The 15892-nt window shown below is 49.5% G+C and overlaps 2 protein-coding genes and 1 non-coding gene across 9 annotated transcripts in view; 1 reads left to right on the top strand and 2 right to left on the bottom strand.

Moving 5' to 3' along the window:
• The window catches only part of Mcm3ap (minichromosome maintenance complex component 3 associated protein), a 43228-nt gene extending 42797 nt beyond the window's left edge, over positions 1-431 (bottom strand). Inside the window, exon 1 of one of the 2 annotated variants that reach the window (XM_076867207.2) lies at positions 325-431. The gene's annotated coding sequence lies outside the window, so the exon portion shown is untranslated. Of the gene's footprint in view, positions 1-6; positions 105-324 lie in introns of those variants that run through there. The other variant, XM_076867208.2, reaches the window with a different exon arrangement.
• Ybey (ybeY metalloendoribonuclease) lies at positions 66-15743 on the top strand. 6 transcript variants are annotated; one of them, XR_013092446.2, is made up of 6 exons: positions 184-338; positions 461-710; positions 2543-2671; positions 4807-4875; positions 6238-7055; positions 8342-9936. XR_013092446.2 is itself a non-coding variant. In XM_076867211.1 (5 exons), exons 2-5 carry the CDS (start codon positions 501-503, stop codon positions 15476-15478), a joined length of 501 nt encoding a protein of 166 aa, XP_076723326.1. In that variant the 5' UTR covers positions 66-163; positions 461-500; the 3' UTR covers positions 15479-15742. The 6 variants fall into 6 exon arrangements, 4 of the variants coding, with proteins under 4 accessions (XP_076723326.1, XP_076723324.1, XP_076723327.1 ...); XR_013092445.2 differs by having other exon boundaries at positions 7662-9936; XM_076867211.1 differs by lacking the exons at positions 184-338; positions 6238-7055; positions 8342-9936 and adding exons at positions 66-163; positions 15386-15742.
• On the bottom strand, positions 857-929 carry Trnaa-ugc (transfer RNA alanine (anticodon UGC)). The gene has a single exon. It is a non-coding gene; the product is annotated as a tRNA-Ala (tRNA).
• Positions 15744-15892: the final 149 nt, after the last annotated feature.

Genomic DNA, 15892 nt, shown 5'->3' with positions numbered 1-15892 from the left:
ACGGACCAACTTCCGGTCCGCTTAGCGCGGGTCCGTCCAGGCCGCTGCATTCAGGTTCCGCTCTGCCGCCTTCCGGCGGGTTTCCGGCCAGCGGCCCGCCCACTGCGCGAGCCCGCTGGTCCCGGCTCCTGTGCGCAGCCCCGGGCTGCCGCTCCCGGCTCCGGTAAGTACGCCGGACCCCACTTCCGGCACGGAGCGGTGCGTTCCCCGGCGTAGGTCCGCCGCGCCGGGCGCCCCGGGGAGCACCGGCGCTCACCGCCCCTTCCCCGCCCGCTGGGTCCACGTCCGCTTCCCCCCGCGCCGCCCTATCCCTCGGTTTCGTACTTCCCAGGGTGAATGTAAGTTCCCTCCAAGTGGTTAAGCAGTTCCGCCAAGTAGAGTGGTCTGCGTGTGTGCTGTGTGTTTCTCCAGAAGGTCTCGACTTCCGGGACTGAGGGGTCGTCTTCTACCCTCACCACAGGTTCCACCCGGACGGCTTGAAGGCTCGGGCTCTTCCTGCCATGACCTTGGTGATCCGAAACCTGCAGCGAGTCATCCCCTTCAGGAGGGTGCCGCTTCGCAGGAAGATGGAGGTGGTGAGGAATATTCTGGGAGTACAGAAATTTGACCTGGGAATCATCTGTGTTGACAACAAGAACATTCAGCACATTAATAGGATCTACAGAAGGAAAGACGTCCCAACCGATGTGCTTTCTTTTCCATTTCATGAGGTAAAGAGTATGTTCCTCTTCTGTCTGACCTTACAGAATCCATTGCCTGTGTAGTTGCATCACAGACAAGTTTTTTTAAAAATATCTTCATATTTATTTATTTATTCGTTTGTTTTTTTTTTTTGTTGTTTGTTTGTTTGTTTTTAATGTGGTGCTGGGGATCGAACCCAGGGCCTCATGTGTGCAAGGCAAGCGCTCTACCACTGAGCTACAGCCCCAGCCCCAGACAAGGTTCTTAAAATTTTTTTTTTTTTTTGGTACTGGGGATTGAACTCAGGGGCACTCGACCACTGAGCCACATCCCAGCTGAGGCTGGTCCTGTCTCAGCCTCCCGAGCAGCTGGGATTACAGGCCTGCACCACTGCACCCAGCAAGGTTATTAATTTTAATTTTGAAAAATTTCAAAAATACACAAAAGTGAAGAGAACAGTCTTACAGGCCCCCATTGAGCCCCGGTGACTAGACTCCACGATCTCACCTGTAGTGCAATCAGCAAATTAAAAAAGTAAAGGGCTTCTGCAGTTTTTTTAGTGTAACTAAATATGTTTGGATCCAAAAAATTGAAAATAACACTGAACCACTCACAATGATACACACCTGTAATCCTCCAACACGGGAGGCTAAGGCAGGAGGTTCACAAATTCCAGGCCAACCTCCACAACACAAGGAGACCCTGTCTCAAAAGAAAAAAAAAATTAGAAAAGGTTGGGGATATAATTCAATGATAGAGTGACCCTGGGTTCAGTCCCTAGTACCATACATAAAGAATGAAAATAAAACAAACTAGGACTTATATTTTCAACAGATACAATGTAGTAGCTACAGGTAACTATATTATGTGAATACAAGGCTTCATTTATTGTTATTAACAATGTAAATTGGAGTAACGCGTTTGGAAAACGATTTGTCAACATACAGTGCTTCCAGAGCCCTTAAAACATACATATAGGGGACTGTGGCTAAGAGGTAGAGCATTTGTGAAGCACTCGGTTCAATCCTCAGCACCACATAAAAGTAAATAAATGTAAAAATATAAATATAAATATATATATATATATATATATATATATATATATATATATATATATATATATATTAGTGTCCACCTACAACTAAAAAATGTTTTAAAAAAAACATACCAGGGCTGGGGCTGCAGCTCAGGGTAGCACACTTGCCTGGCATGTGTGAAGGGCTGGGTTCGATTCTCAGCACCACATATAAATACATAAATGAAATAAAGGTCTATCAACAACTAAAAAAAAATATTTTAAAAAAATACCTATATACTCTAATCCACTAATATCACACCTGAGGAAATGAATTCAAAGAAGGAAGAAAATACAGTATTAACTGTATAATATTAAGTACTGTTTTCCTTAGTAGGGAAAAAAAATGGAAGCATCCTAACTATCCAGGCATAGATGACTGGGTTAGTGGGAACAGTCCTCAGCTGGTCTTCAGTCTTTCTGTGGGAGAATGTGAAAGACTGTTTAGGAAAAAATGGGAAGTAGAAAGAATAGAAATATAAAATTGTGTCAGTGGGCTGCTGATTTAGCTCTCAAAGTTCTGTGTCTGTGTGACTCCCTATTAGAAGAAATGAAAGAAATGGGAAGTAACTCAGTTGTCAAGATGGAAGCACTTAAGGTCACTTGTTTAGTGGCTGTGCGGTCTTCCCCCTTGGGCCCTTGCTGGTGCTTGGCCTCAGGCATACAACTTGAGCTTCATGTGGTAGTGGAGTCCAGTATCCTACACCTCAGACTCTGAGCTGGGCTCTCCTGGTCAGATTTCTGTCCCCAAGGCAGTGACCTTACGTCTGTTTCCTCATTGTTTAGAATCTGAAAGCAGGTGAACTTCCCCAACCTGGTTGTCTGGATGACTGTAATTTGGGAGACATTTTCCTAGGAGTGGAGTATATCTTTCAGCAGTGCAAAGAAAACGAGGATTACTACGACACGCTGACTGTAAGTGGGGTGCTGACCTCATGGAGCATGGGGAGGGGTTGAGGAGACTTATGTTCCCACTATTGTCTGTGAGCACAAAGGGTTGCTGTGGGAGAACCTACACATGGAGAGAGACGAGCACCCAGGAGCCTTCTCAGCTTTTATCTCCAGAGATAACAGGCTGCCTTTTACTAACCCAGCCTGCAGCATCAGCTTTTTATTAAGATTCCCAAAACAGGGAGGTTGCAAGCCCCAGGACCCTCCAGATTTGTCTCCCTTCAGTTTGACACAGAACAAAAAAGAGGATTCTGAAAAGTGAGTGTGCCTGGAGTCATATTCCATGTGCTTACAGATTGAGCTGAGATGCCTCTCCCTTTGGCAGAACAGATACAACCTGAGCGATCTCTGGGGCATACTAGGGCCTCTGAGTGACTGAAAGCAGAACTTCCCAGGAAGCCCACTGTGAAGGGTGTAGCCTGGACCCTGAATACTCTTCTAGATGCAGTGTGCCAGGAAAGAGGTTGCACACTGTCTTCCTGAAAGTGACATCAAGTGGCCCAATGCAGGCTTTGGTACTTTGTGGCCAGCAGCTATGCCCCTCCAAGGCAGTGGCCCTGGACCTCTCCTTCCAGTCTCCCACCCCACACCTCCAGAGCCTTCCCTGAGGGGTACCCTAATCCCCCCAGTGAGTGCCAGTCTACTACTCCTAGGACCCCAGTCCTCATAGGCATAGGCTAGGCCAGCTCTGCTAGGGACTGAGTCCCAACAGCACCCTCCTTCAGCCCTCCCCTCCTACCTCCATGTCACCAGCCTCAAGACATCTCACTTTGACTAAACCCTCTCCCTCCATCCCCACCCCAGAGGAAGTCAAGATCTTCATACCAGCTAGCCACTGACCTCCCCAGATCCCTAAGCCCATCCTGTGGGACCTCAGACAAGTTGCAGCCATGTTCACATGCTGCCACCTGCTCAGAAGAGGGTTCCTAACCTGCCACAATCTTCCCTCTTCCCCTTCCCTGCTGTGGGCTTTGTCTCATGTCAGAAGCCTATCTCCTCACTCTGCCCCAGATGCCCTCTCCAGACCTACCCACATCTGACCCCCAACCCCTGCCCTACTATCACACCAAAACTCTGCACACAGAAATCAGTAAAATTTGGGTCTTCTCCAGGCCCCTGACCTATGTTTTACTCTTGTGTCCCCCAATCAGAGGGCTTCTCATCCAGGTTTGAGCCAGGGATGCAAGCTGTGCCCTCAGTTCAGGGTGGTCAGCCAGGCCACGCCCACCCACTCGTCTTTCTCATAACTCTCCTTCTGACCCGTAACTCTTTATTCACTTATTCATTTACTTCCCCCTCTGTCAGTACTGGAGATTAAACCCATGGGAGCTCTATTTTTTCTGAGCTAAACCACCAGCCCTTTTTATTTTTTCTTTTGAGACAGGGTTTCACTAAGTTACCCAGACTGGCCTTGAACTTGGAATTCTCCTGCTTCAGCCTCCCTAATCACTGGGATTACAAGCATGGGCCATCATGCCCAGTTTACTTATTTTTTAAAACTGGGGTCTGGCTCACCATGTTGCCCAGGCTGGTATCAAACTCGTGGTTTCAAACGACATTCTGCCTCAGCCTCCCAAGCTGCAGATGACACCACAGAGCCAGGCTGCTAAACTCTAATCCTGTCCCATCATCAATGCTGCTGCTCCCAAAGGTGAATAGTTGAGTCCTGATTGCCCCTCCCCAGCCCTGTGCCTAGCTCCCAGTAGCACTCATATTTCTGGTGTGAATTTGGTGGGTTGTTCCCACTCAAAATAGGAGAGAGCTGGGCATGATGGCACATACTTGTAATCTCAGCCACTCTAGAGGCTAAGGCTGGAGGATGGCCAGTTGGAGGCAAGCAACCTAGCAAGACCTGTCTCAAAAATAAATGATAAGAACTGGGAATGTAAACTCAGTGGTAGAGTTCAACCTCCACAAAACAAACCAAAAACAGGAGGGAACTTGGGCTGGGTACTTCAGTTCCTGCTCAGAGCTGCCACCTACATTCATGGCACAGGACAGCTTGGTCTTACCAGGGCAGTCTGTGAAGCTGGGGTGATCCTGAAGGAGCAGTTTCCCATTGGATCCTTCCCTGAGTGGCTTTTTAATTATTCCAACAGGTCACAGCCACCCATGGACTCTGTCACCTTCTAGGCTTCACACACAGCTCGGAGGATGAGTGGCAGGAGGTAGGAGATGCCAGAGGCCCAGGCCTTGGTACTCCCATGCACCCACATACCCAATGGTCTCGGGCAGCCCACTCTGCTTTTTTTTTTTTTGGTTCTGGGGATTGAATTCAGGGGCACTTGACCACTGAGTCACATCCTCAGCCCTATTTTGTATTTTTTTACTGAGTTGCCTAGGGCCTGTCATTGCTGAGGCTGGCTTTTCAGGAGCCTCCTGTTTGAGACTCCCGACAGAGCCACTGGGATTACAGGCACACGCCACCACACCCAGCTCTTGACTGCGCTTTATTAAAAACAAACAAAAAAAAAATGGGCAGATGCTTCTAGCAGTATTAGAATTTAAAAAAAAAAAAAAAAACTTTTGAAAATTAAATCCACCTAAGCACTGGTAACTGCTATGCCTGGAAAGCTTCTCATTTAGAGATCTTAGAAATTGAAGATAGCTGTCTGTGGGAAACTGCATGTAGTAGGGATTGAGACCCTTCTATAAAGTGAATTGACAGCTTCTTTCCTCTGAGGGCATGGGTGGGCACCGCATTTATGAAGCTCTGTGCTGGTCTGAGCACCAGTTGACTCAGGTTAAGTTTGTAAGCAAAGAGTCTCCTTTCAAAGACTTGAGGCAAGCACTCTACCAACTGAGCTATATCCCCAGACCATCAAAGACTTGAAAAAACATTTTTCAGTTAAGATAAAAGCTGGGCGGGGCTGGGGATATGGCTCAAGCGGTAGTGCGCTCGCCTGGCATGCGTGCAGCCCGGGTTCGATCCTCAGCACCACATACAAACAAAGATGTTGTGTCCACCGATAACTAAAAAATAAAATAAAAAAAAGATAAAAGCTGGGCTGAGGTTGTGGTTTAGTGGTAGAGAGGTTGCCTAGCACATGTGAGGCACTGGGTTTGATCCTCAGCACCACATAAAATAAATAATTAAAAGGCGTTGTGTCCATCTACAACTAAAAAATATATGAAAAAAAAAAAGATAAAAAGTCCCCCTGGGCAGGGGTATAGCTCAGTGGTTGAGCCCTTGCCTAGCATCTGCTGGCTAGGTCCACCCTGGCTCCTCCCCCAGCCTCCCACACATTCCCTGCTGCCATCCCATTGCCACCACCAGACCTTGCCCTGGCCCTCTACTGCCTCTTACCACCCCTCCTGCGCCCACTCCTTCCCTCCCTTGTCCCACCCCTTTCACATTCCCTGCTCTAGGGCTGCTCTTTAGCTTTGCTGGCAAGTTCTGCACTAAGGAGCACAGAACTCGGGGCTGCCCTTGGGAGGGGCTTCCCCAGAAGGTGATCCCTGGGCAGCGTCAGGGAGGTGGTGTGAGGGTCCTGGAGGCTGGCCAGCTAGCCAGGGTTCCTGTCTTCCAGATGTACCGCCAGGAGGAGCAAGTGCTGGAGGAGTTGAGGCGTCGAACAGGAGCAAGGCTCCATCCCCTGAGCAGGGGCCTCTTCTGATGCAGCGGAGGTTCCAGGTTCCAATTGTTTGAGGGGTGTACCTAGAACCGAGGAGCTCCAGACTGCAGCTGTACTGGTGGTGCTGTACTGGGGGCCACAGAGGCACCAGCCCATGCTGAGGCTGAATTCTAGGAGTGGAACTGGGTTTCTTGAACTACCAGAGAAGTATCTATCCCTTTGTTTAGGACACAGCAGATTGTTTTCTTACTAAGCAGAATAGTTGTAAGCCTTTACAGTGGAGGGAGGGAATGGTAAACCCCATATGCTTCTTTAGGGTCTGCCAGTCTTCCACCCTGAAGAGCTGAAGAGTTTTGATGAAAAAGCTTTGTCTACCCCTGCAGCCTGCCTGGGAGTGGACACCACTGCCCAGAGCACCCATGCTTCCTCCTTCCTAGGGACAGCTCCTGCAGATGCACATGCTGGAGGGTGCTGGAGTCTCACCCTCAGGATCTCTGTGCCTGAGCCTTGCTACCCCTGAGAAGAGTGACTAGGACAAGGGTGGCCTGCCAGCAATAGATGCACCATACTTGACCTGAATGGATGCCACCGACATAGAGGCTCCTCCCTCTCATCTCCCCCAAGGCCTCAGCTGCCCAGGATCACATGGCATGCAAGGGTGGAGGTGAGGAAGCTGGTCGGCTATGGCTCCCCACCATCACACCTGCCCAATGCCTCCTCTATTCTCTCCAGGAGATGAAGCACCAACATCCTTCTGCAGGAAATCTCCCTTGGTTGGTATTTCCTATTTATCCTCTGAAAATTGAAATAAGCCTGGAGTTCCAGAGCTTGCACAGGCAGGGTTTTTGAACCTGGCCCCTCCCAGGTTCCTATTCTGCCAAATGGCTCAATAGGCTAGGTGGGACTATGGATCTCATGGCGGTAACATGTAGCCTCTTGAAGGCTTTTAAGCATGAAACCTGGTGACACTATGCTCCTAATCCTTGTTTCTCCCATTAAATGATCCAGAAGCACGGAGTGCCTTTCTGTGAGAAAGTTCAGTGGTCCATTTTCAGAATATAGTATTTAGCCTTAATGGGGATGTAAGATCCAATTGTGGCCATTTCAACTATAGCCCTTCACTTTTCCCACTCAAATTTAAAAGTAGCTAATCATGAAGATTGTAACCCTGAGCTGCTCCTATCAGAGCCAGGGCAGTGCTGCATTAGAGATAAAAGCAGGCCGACTGCACCCAGGGGTGCTTGCCGTCAGATTCTCTTTGGTAGCACGCCTTTCTGCAGAAGTACAGTTTGCCTTGCCAAGTGACTTCTGAGCATGCATTTGATTCCTGTGGCATCCAGTGTTTCTAACATTTTTCCCCTCAACTCTACCTTTCTTAGCCTGGATTGTCCCCTGGCTCTCTGGATGTAGAATTGACCTGCCCTGGTTCTGCAGCCACTGCCGACTGTGCCTGACCTACTTATAGTTAAGATTGCTCTCAGTTTAATGTCTAATAACACAAATCAATAGAAGCAGCCACACAACTTGGGTCCACAGTCCTTTTGAAGAGATTGGGCGACCCTGAGAGGGTTGGGGCCCTGATGGGTGTGGTAGAAGCATTTATTTATTTATTTTAGTGCTAGAGATCAAACCCAAGGCCTTAAATATTCACACATGCCAGGCAAGTGCTCTACCACTGAGCCACATCTTAGCCCTTTATATATTCTTAAAATCCACCCTGTGTCTTAACAGAGAACACAATCAAGTGTCCTCCTAATGTAAACTCAGAAATGTACACTGTGGCTGTGTCAACAGCTGTGGCCAAACCTGGCCACACAGTGAAGGACAGTCCTTTTTGAGCTATTCCTGGAAGCACTTGGTGTCCTTGGCCCTTCATCTGCCTTGTATCCCAAGTTCAGCCCAACTAGTGTCTGGGGGCATCTGGGATTCTGATGAAAGCTGCATGGAGTCTGTGGTGAACTGGTGCCTAGAGGCTCCTGTGATTTGTGTGGTGGTCTTTCATGCCCTTTGGGTCATCTTCAATGCTTCTCAGGAATGTCATCTGTCTTATCGGCTACAGGTGTGTACAGTGAGCCCCTCCCTCACATGCCACAGGCAAGGCACAGCCTTACGCAGCCCTGCACCACCTGCCACACTGCAGGTCCTCCGGCCGCGCCTGCAGCTCCAGCCCACCTCAGGATCTTCTGGGCTCCCCAGCCTTTCCCTGGTGAGGTGCAGGGTTCCTGCCCCTGGTGTGCTCCCCCAGGCAAGGTCAGCAGCAGAGCTCACAGAGCCGGAAGCTCGTTCAGCCCTGTTAACTCAGTAAGGCCAATCCATCCAGAGACAGCCAATTTGGCCAAATTTCTTCCATTTATCAAGTTAACAACTGTGTTGAGAGAGAAAAACAAAGGACATTAGAAAAAGTGTGGTGCTGGGGTTGTGGCTCAGTGGTAGAGCGCTTGCCTAGCATGTGTGAGGCCCTGGGTTCTATTCTTAGCACCACATGTAAATAAGTAAATAAAACAAAAGGTCCATCAACAACTAATAAAATATTTTAAGAAAAAAGAAAAAGCATGATGCCAGGCATGGTGGCCATGTCTGCAGTCCCAGTGATTTAAGAGGCTGAGGCAGGAGGATGGCAACTGCAAGGCCAGCCTGAACCACCTGGGGAGACCCTGTCTCAAAATAAAAAGGGTTGGAGATGGGGCTCAGTTCTAGAGCATTTGCCTTGCCTGGGGTCAGCCCTGGGTGGTGGAGAAAGGAAAGGAAAAGTTGGCCTGAAGACAGATCAGGTCAGGCCTTTCTGTCCATGCTTTTAACCAGAGTAGTCTTTGGGATCACATTCAAAAGAGGGCTGAGGATGCCTCTGAGAGAAAGGGCTGTACCCACAGAAGCTGGCTGGGGGGATGTGTCAACATCTGTGTTCCCGTGGCATCAGATCTTTCATCTGCCAGGAAGCTGTGCCTGGTGGAATAGATGACAGTCCTGAGAGGCAGTGAGAGCCAGGGCAGCCAGGAGAGAAGCCCAGGTGTGGCTGTCAGCCCTGCTCATCTTGCTCCAACCAGGGGCCTGAGGGTGCAGATGTCGGCACTCTGCTAGTGAAGAGCTTAGTGAGTGGGAAATTACCCTAAAAGAAAGTGAATGAACACTGATGCATAATACTTAAAATCAAGACTTTAAAAAACAGCATCGAAACATGAAGGGAACATAATTCCACCAAAAAGAGAAACAAACAGCTTTCTGTAAAGAGTGCGGGTATCATGTACACATAAGAACCAGTGACAGGACCCAGAGGAACACACGAGAGTAGTTATCCCCCTACCTTGCCCCCACCTGCTCTGCAGAAGGAGCTTCAGGCACTTGCTTTTGATTTGCAGAGTTGGGCAAGCCATTGAGCAGATCTGTGGTGCCTGCAGCTTATGCACATGTATAGGGCTTAACTTGAAGGGAACCGGAGGAGACTGCTTCACATGAATGACAAACAGGCCTTCCCACACCATGTTAGTGTGAGAGGTGGTGCTGGGGTCAAACGCAGTCCTCATGCATGCTGGGCAGGCCCTCTACCACTGAACTGCGTCCCCCACTCCAATTTGACTTTCTTATGTCTGCCCCATAGAAATGTTTGAATTTTTATGTAGCTAAAGCTATTAATCTTTATCTATTGAGAACCCTGAACTGTGTTTTTCTTGAATTCTTTCCGGACGAAATTTGTGTTTCACCTGGGTGAGGCATTCACCTGGTTTTTCCAGTGGCCCTGGAGGGTGAAGACCTTGCTGCTTACCAAGCTGGAGCAAGGGGCTCACATTCCTGGAGCCTGTGAGGGTAGCTCACTGTCCATTGCCACCCTAGAGGAAAGACAAGGGTGACCTTGGGTGGTCACTGCCCTGCCTAGCTCACAGGAACTTGCTATGGTTGTGAGAAATGTGCCAGAACCCACCCAGCGGGAGTAACCCCAGGGCCAGTCCTGCTAGGCTGGACAAAGACCCCAGCCACAGTTACCTCCCCGAAGGGGGTCCATATGGCCTGGCGACTTAGGACTGAGGCCTACTGTTTTCTGGCATATGGCAGGGTGTTTCCAGCTTCCTTTCAAACCTCTGCCACAGTCTGCAGGCCTGAGCAGGGGTGTCCATTAGGTGCTAAGGAGTGCAGAGAGGCAACCCAAACCCTATGGGTCCTTCTACTCTTACCCTCCAGACTTACGTGGGGCCAGCCACATGGCGCATGGTGGGCAGGAAGCTGTTGGCCGCTGGGAGGGCTGTGGCCGTGACCACTGGAGGCCACGTGGAATAACCAACAGGGGTGCCAGGCGTGGGGCTAGCCTGCAGCGGGACTGGGGGCGCATAATGGTGGTGATGGTGCACTGGGGCTGGCCTCTGCCTCTGGGCTCTCAGGATGACCTGGCGTGCCCACTGCAGGTCCTGGCACAGAGGGCATGGCCCATATCAGGATCACACCCAGCTGCCCTGGACACCTTCCTGCACCTGCTCCCAGCTGGTGCATTGAGTGCAAGGGCAGGAAGGGGGGCAGGCTCCGAGCAGAGCTGGGGTGCTTTCTGGGCCCAGTTGCAGGACCCATTCCTCCCTGGGGTGGGAATAGGGAGGCTGTGGACTTCACAACCAAACCACAGACCCAGACCCAGAGGTCCTTCCAGAACTACAGGCACACACTCTTCTGGGGTCTACTCAGGTGGCCCCTGGGCACCTGTCCCACTAAGCCTACCTGCTGCGGGGAGTGTGGTCCCCCAGGCCCTACTGCAGGTGGGAGGGCTTTGAGTAGCATGTTTTGCATGATGATCTGGTGCATCTGCGCATTCTGCATCAACATCATCTCCACCATATCTGAAACACAGACCAGAATCAAGTGCTCGCCACTCAGAGATGGGGCATGCTGATAGGCTCTGCCTCAGAAACAGTAGCTTTAGGGCCTCATACTTGTTACCACAGCCTCATGAGTACCAGAGAGCATTCCAGCATGTGTGCCCGTGCCCCAGGCAGGTCCCTGGCCTTGTTCTGACCTGGGTCTTCTGGTCAGAGGACGTGCGTGGATAAGGTTTTGTGGATGGCACCTAGCTTGCCTCATGAGGGGCTGTGCATTCTGTCTCAGTGCCACCAGTGGTTATGTGGTCACCCCAACAGTGTGTGTATCTCCCTGTCCTACTCCCCAAGACCTCTCAAGGTGATCCTTCTTGGAAAAATGGTGTTAGTGGATTTACTTGAAGATTTTGAATCAAGGAGATCATTCTGGATTACTCAGGTGGTCCCTAAATCCAGTGAAAGTGTCTTTATAATGAGAGGGGAGCTGGATGTGTTGATGTACACCTGTAATCCTGAGGCAGGAGGAAGCAGGAGAGCAAGTTCAAGGCCAGCCTTAGAAATTTAGGGAGAGCCTGTCTCAAAAAAAAAAAAGAACAGAGCTCAGTGGTAAAGAACCCCTAGGTTCATTACTAAAACAAATGGAACAGTACCAAACAAATACAAAATAAAAATAAATATAAGGGGCTGGGGGATGTAGCCCCCAGGGTGCAATCACCAGTACACCAAAATAACAATAACAGAAGAGGATGATTAGAGCAGACAGAGGAGGAGACCCAGACATAGGGTGGAGGCCACCTGGGAACACAGACACTGGAGGGACACCCAGAGCAACGCCTAGAGCCACCAGGAGTGGCAAGAGGCAGGAAGGCCCCTCCCTGAACCCGTGGAGGGAGCACAGCCTACCTGCACCTGGAGTTTTGAGGTCTAGCCTCCAGACAGTGAGGGGAAGACTGTTCTCTGTTACATTACCAACTTGTGGTAGTTTATTACCACAGCACAGGAAACTGACGTGCTCACCAGCAGGGGACCAGGCAGCAAGTTCACGTTTGACGATGTGGTGGGCAAACACTGTTTCTTCCCACAGCAAGGGTCCATGCCTTATGCTAGAGCTTCTCGTCAGCTTTCCTGAAGGGACACACCTCCTAGGGTCTCCCAGCCAAACATCTCCAAGCTTAGAGTGGCTGGGGTGGGGCTTGGACAGGAGGAGTACTCGGGAGCTGGGGCTGTCCAGGCCACAGGCCAGAAAGGCCTGGAAGCAAGGTGGAAAAGAGCCAGACCCCTGTGGCAACACAGCTATGGGAGGGAACCCTGACCCCTACAAGACACAGCTAAGAAGAGGAGAGTAACAGCCCCATGGAGCAAAGGCTCCAAGAAGTCCTCTGAGGCCTGGGGAGGGTCCAGCCCCCACCCAACAGCAGCAGAAGCAAGTGCCCAAGGAGAGTGGCTTCCCTAGTACCCCCTAGGATTCCCTCAATGGAATCCAGTATATAAAGATCAGACAACTATACAAAGGGCCTGAAGAGGGTCCAGAAAGAGGCCCAGGCTGGTGTCCCCTGCCTCTAACAAAGGGGACACACAAAAGTGTCCGCACATAGCCCAGGATCTAGCTGTTGTCCTTGGCAAAATAATAAGGTGGGTCCCTAAATCACAGCACACATAAAAAGCTATTTCAGATAGGCCATAAATCTAACATAAGCAACAGGCCAAGTGACAGAAGAAAACAAAACATTTTTCATGACCTCCAGTGGGTGGAGACAAGAAAGACACTGACTACGAAGGACGAGACTGGAGAGTGCAGCTCCATTACAGCAAGCGTGTCTGGTGGAAGATGGCATGGGGGTGGTGGGCCTGCAACCACAGTGTTTCCTGACTCTTCCCTCTTGTTACTAGACCTGCACCACTCAGAAATGGGCATGTCCAGTGTGTATGTCCACCACCAGTGGTTGTCCAGTGGGTATGTCCACCACCAGTGGTTGTCCAGTGGGTATGTCCACCACCAGTGGTTGTCCAGTGGGTATGTCCACCACCAGTGGTTGTCCAGTGGGTATGTCCACCACCAGTGGTTGTCCAGTGGGTATGTCCACCACCAGTGGTTGTCCAGTGGGTATGTCCACCACCAGTGGTTGTCCAGTGGGTATGTCCACCACCAGTGGTTGTCCAGTGGGTATGTCTACCACCAGTGGTTGTCCAGTGGGTATGTCCACCACCAGTGGTGTGAAACAGCGCACACCCACTGGAAAGGACAGTGTCACTGGCTTCACAACACAGAGAAAAGAAAATGATGTAAAAGTGTGGGTGAGAGGCCCACATCCTCCTCCCCAAAGCTTGCAAATGTGTTTTGTTACACAGCAAAACAAACAAAAAACAACAACAACAAACTTTGCAGATGGGCTTGTTAAGAATCTGAGACAACTTGGAAGCAACCCAAATGTTCATCCTTGAGGATGAATGGGTAAAGAAAACGTGGTCGTCACACAGTGGAAACCAGCCTGTCACTGGCTACAACGTGGATGAGACTTGAGGACATCATCCTCAGCCAGAGAAGCTAGTTTCGGAGGGACGAGTGCTGTGTGGCTCCACTGAGGGTCCCTCTAGAGCAGTGTGACTCGCAGACACACCAGGCAGAGCTGGGCTCAAGGCAGGGACACTGCAGCGCAAGAGTGGAGTTCCGCACTCCTGATCTGCATGCCCCTTGACTGGCTAAGATGGAAAAATTAATCTTATGTTTTTACCATAGTTTTAAAAATGATTTTTAGCCAAGTGCAATAGCACACACCTGTACCCCCAGTGGTTCAGGAGGCTAAAGCAGGAAGATCGAAAGTTCAAAGGCAGTTTCAGCAACTTAGCCAGGCTCTGAGCAACTTAGCAAGACCCTGTCTCAAAATTAAAAATAATGGGGCTGGGGATATAGCTCAGTTGGTAAAGTGCTTGCCTCATATGCACAAGGCCATGGTTCAATCCCCAGCACCACACACACACACACACACACACACACACAAAAAAAAAGTCAAAATAAAAAAGGGCTTGGGGTGTGGCTCAGTGGTTAAGCACCCCTGGGTTCAATTCTTGGTAGAGAAAAAAAGAAGTGGTGGAATAAAGCCACTGGAAGGAAAGCGAGCAACCAGGGCAGTGAACTTGTCTCCTGGCAGTGGGAGACACAACTCCCGTGATGGTGCAGAAGGGCCCAACAGCACAGGGGAGCCAGACGGGTGCTTTCTGGGTGAAGCCAATCACACTAGCATCTGTTTTTGTGAGTTTATTTTTTTAAAATATGACTTAAATAGTACAAGCACTTTCAAGATTTTGTTTATTTAGTATCTTTTGTAGTGCTGCAGATTGAACCCAGTGCCTCAAGCATGCTAGACAAGTGCTCTACCACTGAGCCACAACCCCAGCCTGAGATTTTGCATTTTTATATTCAAATATTTCATTGAGTTGGAATTAGTTTTGGAATAAGGAGTGGGGTAAAGTAACTAACTTTATATTCTCTAAATAGCTACTTATTAAATTTTTTTATCACTGACTGTGAATGGCACACTTTATCTAGTGGCACAGAAGTACTTGCACCTCCAAGCACATACACACACTGTTTTCTTGGTTTGCTTTTGAAACCTGACATACTATCATTAAAGTTCATCTGGAGAAAAAAATCATCATGGGAAACAGAGCTGCACTGTGGACACCCAGCTGTGCCCTGTCACAGCCGGCATTGACACGTGGGTCTCAGCATGAAGGGCACCCTGGAGGTGGGCTATGGGGCAACCTAGGATCAAGCCTGGCAATGCTGCAGTGTAGGACAGAGCTACAGTAACTGGCCAGGTTGGTATCCATGCCAGGATAGGCAGGACGCCAGGACAGGATGTGAATGCCTATTGGATGAGCAGCCACTCAACACCCAGGTCTGCCCAAGAATCCCAACACCTCAGTCATGAGGGGGTCAATGCAAAGGAAAGCCACAGTGAACTACCACTGTGCCCCATTAAAATAGCTAAAGTTGAAAAGACTGACCACACCAGCTGTTGGGGTGTGTACCTGTAGTTTCAGGTACTCAAGAAGCTGAGGCAAAAGGATCACCTGAGTTTAAGAGTTCAAGGTCAGCCTAGGCCCACAGCAAAACCCCATCTCAAAAAAAAAAAAAAAAGACCACACCAAGGGTTGGGGAGGCTGAGGAGGAACTGAAACTTTCAAACACTGCTAATGGGAATGTGAAGTTGTTCAGGCACTATGGAAACAGTTTGGCAGTTTCTTAAGAAGTTAAACATAACCCTATTGCATGAGTCAGATGTCTCACACCTAGGTGTTTACCCTAGAAAAATGAAGACCCACAATTACAGAGAGGCCGGCCCGTGAATGCCCACAATAGCTGGAACCAGGAAACAACCCACGTGCCCATCGCCATGTGAACAACTGGCCTGTCAGGACCAGGGAACACTGCCTGTCAGTTTCAAGGAGGGGCTGGCGGTGAGCTCCGCAGCAGAGCATGTGCCTGAGACCCTGGTTCCATCTCTGCACCAATAAAAAGAAAAATCTTAATTTAAAATTTTAAAAAAGGTGCAACTTATTCTTTGTCACCCCAATAAGGTTGTTTTGAATATCAAGTATTTAGGTTACTTTACAAGAAGCGGCTTGACCAGGCCTTACATGCAGCTAACAAGGCAGAGTTGGGGTTGGCACTCTGTTCCAACTCCTAGTCCACTGCTCTGTCTTATGCTTTTAGTTTTCTTCCTTGGAGCTCAAAGATATCCTTTACAGAAGGATTTCTTTGTTTTTGTTTTTGTTTTTGTTTTTTTACAGCGCTGGGGATTGAACCCAGAGCT

This window comes from Callospermophilus lateralis, chromosome 10, assembly GCF_048772815.1.
Source record: "Callospermophilus lateralis isolate mCalLat2 chromosome 10, mCalLat2.hap1, whole genome shotgun sequence".
NCBI lineage: Eukaryota > Metazoa > Chordata > Mammalia > Rodentia > Sciuridae > Callospermophilus > Callospermophilus lateralis.
Note: the sequence above shows the minus strand (reverse complement) of the source record. Positions and strands in the feature narration are given on the sequence as shown.

Excerpts from the sequence above, each read along its gene's own strand:
- Ybey (XM_076867209.1), top strand. Across the intron at positions 2,672-4,806 it reads ATTACTACGACACGCTGACT|GTCACAGCCACCCATGGACT; the intron begins GTAAGTGGGGTG and ends TTATTCCAACAG. Across the intron at positions 4,876-15,385 it reads CGGAGGATGAGTGGCAGGAG|AAAAATGAAGACCCACAATT; the intron begins GTAGGAGATGCC and ends TGTTTACCCTAG.